At 40.3% G+C, this 13,553-nt stretch overlaps 1 protein-coding gene across 1 annotated transcript in view; it reads right to left on the reverse strand.

Moving 5' to 3' along the window:
* Positions 1–167: 167 nt before the first annotated feature.
* ache (acetylcholinesterase) overlaps positions 168–13,553 on the reverse strand; it is a 33,153-nt gene continuing 19,767 nt past the window's right edge. The window contains exons 6-9 of the mRNA XM_022217923.2: positions 13,165–13,410; positions 8,830–9,022; positions 7,554–7,723; positions 168–4,048 (exon numbers count right to left, since the gene is read on the reverse strand). Coding sequence (XP_022073615.1) covers positions 3,927–4,048; positions 7,554–7,723; positions 8,830–9,022; positions 13,165–13,410 — 731 coding nt within the window. The 3' untranslated portion in view covers positions 168–3,926. The remainder of the gene's footprint in view (positions 4,049–7,553; positions 7,724–8,829; positions 9,023–13,164; positions 13,411–13,553) is intronic.

A 13,553-nucleotide genomic window follows, 5' to 3' on the forward strand; every position in this document is an offset into this window, starting at 1 on the left:
CTGTTGTGTATTATTGTACACTTTCACAGATTACATTTAGCCTTGATTCACACTGTAGGCTAAACTCTTGGACAATAAACCTTCTTCTATCCAGACCAAAATACAAACCTTTGTTTCGGATCAAACAGCAGGTGGTGCAGGCTAAGACTCAATAAAAGGTCAAGGTGGACGGAAGCAGCAGGGTGTCTTTATTTCTGTTGCTATAGCTTAACCAAGTCAGCATTCATAATACACAGAGACATACTAGGAAGCTACAGAAGCCTTCAACACTTATAGTACTAGTGACTGGAACAAACAATGATGAGGCAGAGGACTGAAACAAAGTCAAACAAAAGATACAAGAAAATGTTTATGGCACTCATTTGTAGTTTATACTTAGAATAATATTGCTTTTAAAACACAACCTCTATCCATCATCATTGCTGTATAATCACATTATATTTTCACTGCATTTAAATATCAAATATATTCCTTTACTGAAGTATTTATGTTATTGCTAACATCAAACATACCTAACAATAGAGATATATTACTTGCTTTGATAATAGTTTTGTTGAAAAGTACAAATTTTACAGAAAATAACAGTCCAGGTTTTTTAGGATATACTGGGGATGGTGGATTTCAGGACATGCACAAGGACTTGATAGGAAGGCAAGGGAAAAGGGTGGGGCTTAAACAGGGTCTCCCATTGGATGAGAGGAGCTGAAGGGGCTGTCATTCACACAGCCTTTCACACATGCATTCTTCACAAGTATTTTGGACATCAGGTACAATCCTTTTTTATCATATTTAGTTCTTTTTAAAGCTAAACTAAACAACGCTGAGCCATAAATAGGAGCTTCACATGCCAACAGAGACATTTTGCTGGGACAGCCATCAGCCAATCAGAGCGCAAATTCAGTTACCTCCCAGTACTTAAATAAAACTGGCAAAGAGGCTAACCGAAAGTACAGTGCCACCACACACACGCACACACACGCACGCACGCACACACAGGCACACACACGCACACACACAGGGATGACCTGGGTGGTAGACAGACAAATGATTCAAACACTCAGGTTTGATTGTGAAGGCAGCATTCTGTTCAGAATAGAGGCCCCAAAGTCCTGTAAGATTATTCTATATTTTACACCAAGAAAGATTAGATAACTCAAGTGCACAATTATTATCATTCTGTGTGCACGACATAGAGATTTTGTTCTTGCAAGAAAAATACTTGTGAAGGGAATTTTTACGTTACCACCACATAGTAACTTGTGACACAGCATATAGACAAGTCGTCATCCGAGTGTCCAGAATATGAGACATGTTCACGAAAGACATAAGCTGCTATGTAAATGATCTTGTTCCATGAGGTTACCGAAGGAGCAACGTGGGTCTTATGCACACAAGACAACAACTTGTGAAGTAAACTATCTTGCTCCAGCAACATAATAACATACTTCTAGCATATGGAACTTGCATGCACTAACTACTTTTATGCCCATATCTTATGTACATTCCTACATATGATATGTACAAAATCATCTTTCAGGACTTTCAGGGTTCTGAAGACATCAAAATAAGACCAAAACATCAGCACAGTAGGAGGTTATGGCCAACTTGGGGGCCAGCTGAGGAAGCTTTTGATTCAAGTGTTTTGTTAAACTTTTGACATGACTGAAATTCTGTTTTATTTCTGACCAAAAGTCCATAAATAAAATGGAGAAAACCTTTAGGCATTTGTCTTTTTATTTGTATGTTAGTAAACCTTACCACTGAAGTCACTGATGTTTCAAAATGTGTTACGACTGTGTTAAAAGATAAAAAGCTATACTTTGAAGAGAAAGCAATCAAATCCTGGGCGGGACCCTGTAAAGGCCTGGCAGGATTCATCAATTCAGCTGGGAAAGACTATTATTTTCTGTCATTGCCAGATGAATTGAATCAATCTGAATGCTTTGTCACATTATTAGAGCCTCATGTGTAATACGTGTAAGCTGCAAATACACATACAGTATTTCTATAGTTATGTAAGTGTATTTCTCTGACTGTCTTTTTATCTTTCCATCATATCTCCACCTCTCCTTCTGCTATGCCCATTTCTCTGCTCTCGTCTTTTCCTCTCTCTGCCTTTTTACCTCCATTTTCCATCCATCTATCCATCATTCCTGTTGGCTGGCAGGCCAGAGGCTGAGCCAGCGCTCTGTCACATTATCTTGCTGCTGAGTGAATTACTCTGCGTCCATTAGACTAACAAGAAAGCAAGAGGACGGAGCGAGATAGGAGAGGGGGCAGGGATGGAGAGCAGAGAGGGAGGAAGGCAAAGAGTGATGCAGCTGAGTAGGATGGGGAAGGAGCTGAAGAAAAATGAAGAGAAAAGTTAAATGGGTCGGAGTTAAAAGAAATGGCAAAAGGCTAAGAGAAGTACGGTGGAGTGGAAAAAAAGAAGAGTGATGAGGGACTGAAGGATGAAAGGAATAGAGTAAGAAAGACAGGAGGGTGGGTGGAGGTTGATTAGAGATGGAGATGACAGCCAGAGTAGGGACAGGAAGATTAAAGGAAAGAAAGATGGAGAGGTGGAAAGCAAGGCGAGGGGCTGCACAACAGGGGGACAACAGAGGGAGAGGAACAGCAGGAGGAGAAGAGGAGAACAGAAGAGACAGAGTATGAATAGAAGATGGGTTTGAAATGTGTGGAAAAAGAAGGGACAGGAAGTAAATAGGGAAAGGTCACATGTGGAGAGGAATAAATAGGGAGGACGAATGAGAGAAGGAAAAGGCATGGAAAGATAAATAACAGGACGGGTTTGAAGCAGTGAGGATTGGAATGAACAGAGGGATGACTGCCGTACACGCAGAAATGTTAATGAGATACATGACAGCTGTACATGACAAAGAGTGAATGACACACACACACACACACGTCTAAGATAACACATACACAATCACACATGTGCATACACACATAATTCAGTACAGGTGTTAGTAGTAATGACCCACACAGACCACAGCTGAGATTTTAGAAGGACTGAGGTGTAAGCCCACTCAAAGCGGAGGACCATAAACGTTAGCGTGATTTGTTTCTGTTTCTATTCAACTGTCAGTCTGAGCGAAAGTGAACTTCTGAAATGTAATGTGAATTAGGCACCAGTCAGTTAGTCTGAACGTCTTACGCTATCTACAGTAGAAATGGAATAATCCAACATACAAACCTAGATGCCACACCGAGCTAACATAAAGTAGTTTTCTTAACACTGGTGAAAACTGAAGGAGTGTAAGGTTTTATGGAGCCTTTTAACACAAGGAAAGACTTGGATTCAATGCAATTTATGGCTTTAACTAATGGAAAACACACAGAAAATGCATGACAAGTAATGGGAATATTGGTTACAACAGTACCAGTAAATAAGAACAAGACTGGAAGGACAGAAACCTGACACATAAACAGTGGTCTTGAGTCCAAAAAACAAAAACCTGATATGTTAGAAAGAAGGAATCCTCAAAAAACAAAAGCTGAGTATGATGAGATGACCACAAAGACAAGTGATTTTACAATCAACCTGCAGTGCCATGGGCTGATTAAGGTCTGACTTACACTACGGGGCTTCCAAGCCACATACACACACAAACACACACACATACACACACACTCGAGGTAATGACACATCTTTGACATTTCTAATATTCCTCCGTGCTGATGACAAGTTCCCTCCATAGTCCTGAACTTCCACGCAGACACAAATTCCAAAAAACATCACATCAATAAATAGTATAAATTAGATAAATAAAGATCAACAGTGCCTGTGTTTACGTGTGTTGTGAAACAGAAAACATAACAAAAAGAAGTCAGACTTCACAGAGGGATTATGGAGGAAAATGGCCACAGCTTGTTCTTTCAGCATTCCCCATCCTTGTCATTTTCTCATCTCTCTGCTCAGGCTCTCAGAGGTCAGTGCAGCGCTCCTGCTTGCTGTAGTGGTCAAACTGACTCTTCCAGTGCATCATGTAGGAAGACCAGCGGTGAAACTCCACCTTCCACTGACGCTCTGCCTCATCTATGTTGTCTGAAAGAGAAAACACAGAGACACAGAGATAAGAATAGTTAGCAGTTGAGCTAGGCTGCCATACCTGCTGTGGAGCTGTACATTAAAGCTGTCTTGCCGCTGATGTCACAGTCACAGGTTGTCATTTGTGCTGCCAACTGTTTTTAGGTTATATGAACTGATGTGAGGGTAGATGACATGATAGGCAGTGAAAGAAAGCACACAGCTGTTTACGTATCCAGTTTCTGTCTGTGTCTGTTTAAATAAATGAACAGAAACCAACCAGTTCAGTGTATGGTTGGTGACCCAACAATGAGATTGTGGGATTAGGATGGCTGCAGTTGTTGGAGCTAGACACTGCAGTGGCTCTCCAGCAACCATGACCTTTGGGCATGATCAGAAATGTCTGTCTCAGTTGATTTACAAAGATTGCAATTTTACTTTTAAAAAATCATCTAATTCCATATATCAAAAATGAATACTTTCAGACTACACATCATAAACTACATACAACATAGTTCTAGTATATAGAATTTGCCCTGATTTAATTCTTTAAGTATTTAGCAACCCCAACAGTTCTGATAAGGGATTATAAAAATAATATCCTTACAAAACATTCAACTCTGACAGTCTAAATATTCGGCGGATAACCAATAAAAGCTTTTGTATTTATTTTATTTCGATTTTATTTGCTATTTTATCAGTGTTTTTTTCTTTCTGATTATCACCTGATTACTGTACAGTGCTAAGCTGATCTGATGCTGATTTACAAGAGATATTATGAGAAAAGGAATGGAAAATGAACAGGGATCACAAATAGCTGGCATAGCATTTCTAAAGGCTGCCTTGTCACAATAAAATCTATTGGAAAATGCCTACAAACTTATAAATTTGGTGGAGGACATTTGAATGAATCAGTTCTGTTTCTGTAATTTCCACACAGACTGAAGGATGCTGCAAACTCTGCCTTGACTATCAACTTTATACTCTGTCCCATGCTGCTCCTGCCTGCTCTCATACATTTTCCAGGCACCTTGAATGTGCTGAGGACTCTCATGTCTGGTAAAATCAGGTGTCAATCGAAAGGGGAAATTGATTGCAGACACCATTTTTCCCAAATCCAGATGTCAGAAACATTAAGATGTAAACTGGAGTTTTGATGGAGAACACGTGGAAGTTTGGACACATATGCCAGCAAATTTGACGGGATGCAGTAGCAGTCAGTGGGTATTCATTGACGCATTAGAAGTGTTTTGGACGAAATATCTTACTGCATTGAATCGTCTGCACCTTTCTGTCAGGCCCTCTGTCTCTGCCTCCACCTCTGCTTAGCTGGCAGTTTCCTCCTGGTTTTGCAGTGTGTGTGTGTGTGTGTGTGTGTGTGTGTGTGTGTGTGTGTGTGTGTGTGTGTGTGTGTGTGTGTGTGTGTGTGTACTTGTGTGTCTGAGTATTAATTGCAGGCGTGAGGACAGCTGCACAGGAGGCCCTCCAATCATCTTGTTCTTCCATGAAACCTGGCTCAGACCTTCATTCTAAGTTAGACGCTTGACTCAGCTCAGGCCATCTAACAATTATCTGCCAGTTTGTGCTTAGTTATAGCGTGTGTGTGCTCTCTACTGTTTTCTCTGACTGCTCTCCTGTCTCGTCTTCCTCCTGCCACTCTTGGGTTCCATGTGACTACTCTACTACCAGGCAGGGACTAATTGATCGTACCTGGTGCTGAATTTGCATCTTCAAATGATTTGCATCAATTTAATCATAAAAATCTTTGCTTTCCAACAATATGCCACAGATGTGTAGCAGCTGTGTACATAGCACAGTTGTTCATTTACATATATATATATGTATAAAGTATAAAAAGTCTGGACCCACCTCCTCATTGAAGGGATTTTATTTATTTATTAAAATTACTTTCTACATTTTAGATTAATATTGAAGACATTAAAACTATGAAAGAACACATAGGGACATTAGACGAATGAACTCTGTACCAGGCGTAAACTAACCGTGATGTCACCCGTTGGTTTCAACGCCGAGAAAATGAAGCCCGAATTTTGCTACTTCCTGGTCGCCGTTTTGGATTTTTTGGAGCCAGTGACGTAAAAAGCGTCATCAAACAGACTGGACCGGAGAGCAACTAGGGGCAGGATTGGCTGAAGACTCTCTTATCCCGCCCACGTTTTACCGCAGAGGCTTCTGTTGCTGTCTATCAAGTATAGCCACGCCCCCTGGCTCCGCCAACTTTAACGATTTAATTAAAATTCAGTATTGATTTACTTTAAGATCAGCCACCTGATCTCTCATTTTGACCATGAAAACTCACGGGAAAAAATCCTAAGCTGTAGAACATCAGTCTATCAAATTTTATTTTTTCCAAAATGGGGTCTATGGAGAAAAAGCTTTTTGGAGCCAACCCTAGCGGACGGCGTGATATTGCAGGTTTTTGACACTTCCGGGTTGGCTTCAATTCTGGAGCCAGATGCTACGTCCATCTTTATATACAGTCTATGCTCTGTACCTTGGTCTGATGAGTCAAAAGTTGAGATTTTTGCTTCCAACCGCTGTGAGACCAGAGAAAGTAAGTGGATGGTCTCTACATGCACGGTTCTCACCATGAAGCATGGAGGAAGAGGTGTGATGGTGTGAGAGTGCTTTGCTGGTGACACTGTTGGCGATTTATTCAAATTTCAAGGCACACTGAAGCAGCATGAGTACTACAGCATTCTGCAGCGACATGCCATCTCACCTGGTTTGCGCTTACTGGGACCATCGTTTATTTTTCAACAGGACAATGACCCCAAACACACCTCCAGGCTATGTAAGGGCTATCTGACCAAGAAGGAGAGTGATGGAGTGCCATCAGATGACAGTCACCTGATGTAAGATAAACTTTATTGATCCCACAGTGGGGAAAGTAAACTTGAACCTCATCAAGATGGTTTGGGATAAGATGAACGACAAAGTGAAGGAAAAGCAGCCAACATGTGCTCCGAATCTCTGGGAACTCCTTCAAAACTGTTGGAAAACCATTTCCGGTGACTACCTCAGGAAACTGACTGAGAGAATGCTAAGAGTGCGCAAAGATGTCACTAAAGCAAAAGACTTTGAAAAAATCTAAATATAAAACATATTCTGATTTAACTCAATTTTGTTTACAACATAATTCTATATGTGTTCTTTCATAGTTTTGATGCCTTCAATAATAATCCAGAATGTAAAACATAAATTCTAAATAAAAACCACTGAATGAGAAGATGTGTCCAAATGTTTGACTGCTACTGTAAAAAAATATGAAAATTAGCATTAAAAGTTCAGCATTAGTCAGTGGTACTTTGATTGCTCATAATTCTGTTCTTTTATGTGGTCTTCATCTGTTTGTGCCAACCATCACAGCATTATTTGAGATTCAATGAGGCTAATGCATCATCTGAGAATTTATGCATAAATACCTTTCTTTGACAACTTATTCAAAAGGGAAACAGATGTCATATGTTGGACAGAAGGAGTGCTCACAAATAGCATTTACCGGTAATGTTGAGGAGGCGAGGCAGGAAACGGTTCCAGAAAGCACACATCTGGTTCCGCAAACCTTTGTGGATCTTCAGTGGTTCTGTGTTGAGGCCCACATGTTTCTGTTCGCTGACAGTGAACACAGGCCAGCGTTTCCCTCTGTCTGCCAGCCCTTCATTTGGATTTCTAATAGGCAGAAGGACAGGGTAGAAGACACACAACAACAAGGGATAGATAACAAGGAAGGGTATTACATTAAAAAATGAACCAAAAAAGGATTATTAACATTATCTCTTTGCTTAGTTGCCATTTTCTTCCATCCACAACAATGTCATTGCTAAACAATGTCAGCACTAGCAAATACTTGTCTGCTTGATGTGTAATTTTTAAACTGGGTCACTGCAGTACAAGTCCGACACAGAGAAAAGGTATACTGTTCAATAGGAAATGTGGTTGTGATATTTACATCACGTTCAAACAGCATAACACCAAGAGGCAGCTGTATGAGATTTTCACAAGCTTCTAACCTAGTTCCAACCTAGTCTAGTACATGTGTACGCAAGTGTTGTTCACACTGTCAGCTCAAATACGCTTTTTGTCATATCCAGATAGATATTAGTAAATGTGGACAGCAAAAACCCCCACATAAAATCAAATCACATTTTGAGGTGGTCTGAAATGCAATTACAATTAGATTTTGACAAATGTATCCGCTTTCTTTTTTCAAGTGGTCTTGCATCACTTGCACTGACAAACAGTATCCAATCCAGAGAATGGAATTACTGGTCAAAATCCATACCGTTAACAACAAACTACGACAAACGACACAGAGAGCAATAGCTCCTGGACTGACACCAAAATAAGTAGTTCAATATGATAAGGATTTTATCAGATTAGCAGTGCCATTAATCACTTGCTAAGACAGAGGAAAAGGACACTACCATTGTCCAAATATAATAGACTGAAAGCAATGAAAGAAATGATTTTATCCAAGTTTTAGGGACATAGCTACAGAGTTCTGTAATGTGTGCATTTGAAAAACTAACTGGAAAATCATTTGTTCACAAAGATGACATTCTGTCAGAAGATGTCTGACTGAGTTCAGCAGATAACATTTTTAATGGTGGGACTTCCAGTACGTTTCATAGGTCTACCACTACAGCTGCTCTAGAGAAAAGCAAACCACTGAAGACAGACTCGTTTGTCTTCTTTGGTGTTCTAATCTATCTCTGCAGTTCATTATAATTTTTAATTACATAGCAAGTATTTCTTTCCAGTCTGCGATGCCTCACCCAGTCCGTGCAAAGTTGGCCCAATATCTCATCATTCGTCGGCTCAGTTTCTCCTCCTCTAGGGTGTAGTTGAGTCTCTTCTCCAGTGGCAGACCAAAGACAAACTCAATCTCGTAGCCATGAATCACACCCATCCACTCTGGCCAGACCAGGTTGGATGCCCGATGATCAAAAAGGTAGAGGTAGATTCCACCTTAAGGGGGGAGAGGAGAAAATACATATAATTCAACATATTCACACATGGATCAAATGCTCTAATCAAATGGATAGTGCCACACTGCTGTATTCCAGGTGGTCATCTGTATGAATGAAGGGAATTTTGAACACATTTATTGAAGTTACTTCCACTGGATATAATCAGGCTTGCAATGTAATGTTAAATATCTCGCCATCTTTTCATACAATCTCAGAACTGGTCTGGTTAAGTAAATAAACCTTGTCTAATAAGTCACTTAGAAATAAAACACAATTTCACTCGTATCATCATGTCTCTTCATGACATGTCTAAGATGTATGTTAGATATTTCAGAATACATTTGTACCTTTCTAATCATGTCAAATTACCAACTGATTATCTTTGCTGTTGTCTAACAGTAGCTAAAAGTTTTGCAAAAATGTTGGTTTTCTTGGAAATATCGGCCTTCTGATGTCATAATCCTGTCAGGATACAACTAATTCCTCCCTCATTCCTTCCTCAATCCACTGCAGTATTTAGACTGCGGCTCACTCCACTCCTTGCCAGACTGACCTGCCAGACTGCGTTGTAGTAAGGTCTTGGCCAATCTCTGTTCTTAGTTAGTGCTTCTAGTGTTTTTGTTACCAGTCTAATCTTTTATTTCCTTGTGCCTCATGTTACAAATCTTCTCCTGTCAATTGTTTGAAAGCCAACTCTAACTGCCAAGATTCAGCAACCCATTCACTTCATCTGTGAGGTGCCGGCCACCTTTCACATGACACCCCGCATTAAGTTCCTCCATTTCTCCAGCAGTCCAAAATTTTAATAAAAAGTACAACCTTCATTAGTGGCTCACTGGTACCAAAATGGCCCAATACTCAAAATTTCTTCTGTATTTTTATGGAACCAATCAATTCAAGCTTTTAATGGTATTTTTCAGTATTTTGGCTGTGACTGTACAAAAAGAAATTGCACTTGAAGACCTAAGAGTGATTCCTAATGCAATATTTGACAAATGCATGGAGTGTCTGAAAACTTTTTTCCACTACTGTATCAGCTTTTTCAAACATGCACTCCATTCCATTAATCTGTTTGCAAATCACACGTCAGATTTATGTCTAAATGCACACTTTGTTCATTCTACTGTAAAAGTCACACAAGTAATCTTCCTAGGTCAGTGTCCATGTTATTTTCAACATGGCACAAGTCTGAACTGAATCATCACATTATTAGACAGAAACCCATAAGCAGTGGTACTTTCAGTTGTGTGAAGGATTTTTTCACATTTCAGCATCAATATTCATCCAAAAACATTGCAGAGATACTTAATACACAATTTCTGTGCCAAAATCATATCACGCCTTTATCATGCACCTTGCACATTTTAAATCTATTAGATAACAAAGTTAAATGCCCACAATAAGAAAACCTACTGTGAAAACAGACATTTTCAGTTTAAAGATTAATGACACTGATCAATAGTTTTTGCCACAAAAGATGTTAAGAGGAGCTAAAGTTTGTTTCTTCCAGCTGTTTGAAATTATTGCCTTAGAGTTTGTTCAGTACCTGCAGCCAGACGTGTGTCTCCAAAGAATGAGAGTTGTGCACATTTGCATTAGGTTTCACTACAAATTAACCATACATGGAGAAAGGGCTGATCAGGATCTAACAGCAGGTCAACACTATGTACTTTTCTTTATCTCAGAGAGGTAAGCTGTCACACAGTCACAGTTTATTAGCGGCAGTTTAATATTTTGTCACATCATGGCCATCCTTAGGTTGAGTCCTGGGCTTTCAGTTTCACTGTTTAGGAAATCAGAAAATGAACTTGACTGACATTTTGATAATCCACTATTAGTTCAATTTTAGTCTCTTACTGCATTAATATGTTTTATACATCACTTGATGTATTGACTACATTCGCATGAATGACAAATACACTGTGTGTACTATGGCACTCTCCGGCACTGCAGGGGTATGTCTGAATGCAGTTGTGAAGAACATTAATGAAAAAGTGACCTATGTGTGAATGACTAGAATGCTGTCAGTTTAACGGACAGATAAAGCCAGCAATGTGTCCCATGTCTGGAAGGAGCTTATTTGTTAGTAATGCGAGCAAAGCTAGCTTTTGAACATTATCAGTCTTCCACTAGACTAAAACTCAGTAGAAATCTCTTCACTGCTCAACCAAAAAGATTTATTCAATATTGTATATAAATGCTAGCTACCTATGCATATAATGTATGTTTGAAAAGCTCTAGTTTAAGTACTGCAATGCAATGATTTCCAAGTGTGTTTTGCTGTATGATGTTCACACTTGTCTGGTCTCCGTATCAAATCTCAAAGCAATCCCAGGCTAGCTGAGATATGTAATCCACCCCATGAATTCTGGATCTACCATAGGGTCTCCTCTCAGTTAGGTGCTCCTGGAAAGCCAGTAGGCATCCTGATCAGATGCCTAAATCACCTCAGCTGGATCCATTTGATGCAGAGGGGCAACAATACTGCTCAAGTTCTCCCAATTCAAGCACAAGTTCTCTCTGGATGTCCAAGATCCTCTTTCTATGTTTAAGGCTAAGTCCAGCCATCCTACAGGGGAAACCCATTTCAGTCACTTGTCTTTGAGGAAAAGATACAAAGAGATAGTGGATAACTAGATTAACAATATTATTTATGGATCAGTCATAGCATCAAAACCACCTACCTAAACATTATTACAGACGAAGCCCACAACCCATGGCAACAGCATTTCCTAATGGCACTGGCCTCCCTGCAGGAAATTGCATCTTGCTACACTGCAAAAACTGTTTGGAAATAGCTTGAAGCCAATGGATCTGCTGCTAATGTCCTTGTGCCAGACACCACAGGACATTCCCAAAGCTCCAGAGTCCTCAGACAGCTCAGAGCTGTTTTGGTGGCAGAGGCTGATTTAATGTTGTGGCGAAATGGGAAATTTGGAAAATATGATAACACTAGATAACAGACGACAACGTAATATGAGAAAAGAAGAACTTGTTATATGAGGGAAATTGCATTCAAATGTCCATTCTCATACTGTATTGTACACTGCATACACATGCAGTAGGTTGAACATAGCTTTACTAAATATGATGGAGATTTACAACAGACTGTTTAAGTAGTTGATGTTCACATTTTCCTTTATTTAAACCTCTAAATGAATGCCTTACATGATGTGATTATATTTTGGACTCGAATAAAGCTTTTCTGATGGCTTGCATGGTTCAACACTGTCTCGTGGCTGAGATCTTGCAGAGTTGTTGTGTTACAAGATCTCAGCCACATGACAGTTTACTCAAATATTGTAGGCTGTACATAGCCAAAGATAACAAAAACAGAATTTTCCCTATAACTACACATTAGACTTAGCCTAGCCGCGCTAGACAACCCACGGCAACGAGTTTAATTCTCTGCCAGGGTGGGTCTAGTTACCCTCCATAAGGCTCGAGGCTGGATTCTCCTAAAACTGGCCGGACCAATCACCATGAAGTGTAGAGTCAGAAGGCGGGCATAACGAAGTGACGACAGAGGCGTGACGATTCTGACAGAAACAACCAGCGCACAATAAACAGTTATCTTTCGACTCGGCTTTGGCCACAGCCCTTAAAGATTTGAAGCTAAAATTCAACTTGAAAGATAAACAAAGGACGGCACTTAAGTGTTTCATTGAGAAGAAAGACGTATTTGGACTTATGCCGACGGGTTATGGCAAATCCTTAATATACCAGTTGGCTCCGTGGTTCTGTGGCTCCGCTGGTTGGGAAGCTAATGGGACTTAGCCACAATCCGCCGGTGCTCTCGGAACTACGTCAGCCTATTCGTTGCGTTGATTGGTTGTATACCTACCCAATTGCTGCAGAGGGATTTGATAGACAACCTTTTAGCCCACCTCCCTCCCTGTCGAGCTTCCCTAGACCCTTGTGCCGTCAGAAACATGGGTCTAGCATGGCTAGGCTACATTAGACTGGCTTTGAGGAAAAGAGCATCAAACTGTAATTGGTGACACACAACCCAAGGTGATGCATCTTGCTGGTTGTCCAGACCTTTACACATCTTAAACTCTTCGGCTGTATAGAAAACCGACACTCCTCTGCTGATGACATTTGTGTGAAATGAAACACACACCCACTCACATATCTTACCTTGTGAGTTCCCTCCACTGTTTATCATCCCGAAGCCAGGCCCTCCCATGTTAGCCTTGAGGATGTTGTGTTGGGCATAGGAGCGAGCAAAGTGGGCCAGTGGGCAGATAACGTTGTGGTCGCCTACAATGTCATCCATGGCATCACGGTTTTTCATCCCGTTATTCTCATCCATCCAGTCAGTATACTGCAGAACCACTGCCTCCAGGCCAATATCATTAGCATGTGGTACGCTCAGCTTAACACCTGGCAGAGTGAAGTTGGATTTTTTTTATTGTTTCAGAGGTAAAACTGCAGCTAATGTGTCACATTAACAAAGCATTACTGACAACTGATAACAGTTTAGAGATTATTGCATTTCTTTCTGTTTTTGTTGAACAAGTCAGAAC

Source organism: Acanthochromis polyacanthus, chromosome 23 (genome assembly GCF_021347895.1).
Source record: "Acanthochromis polyacanthus isolate Apoly-LR-REF ecotype Palm Island chromosome 23, KAUST_Apoly_ChrSc, whole genome shotgun sequence".
Classification (NCBI taxonomy): Eukaryota; Metazoa; Chordata; class Actinopteri; family Pomacentridae; genus Acanthochromis; species Acanthochromis polyacanthus.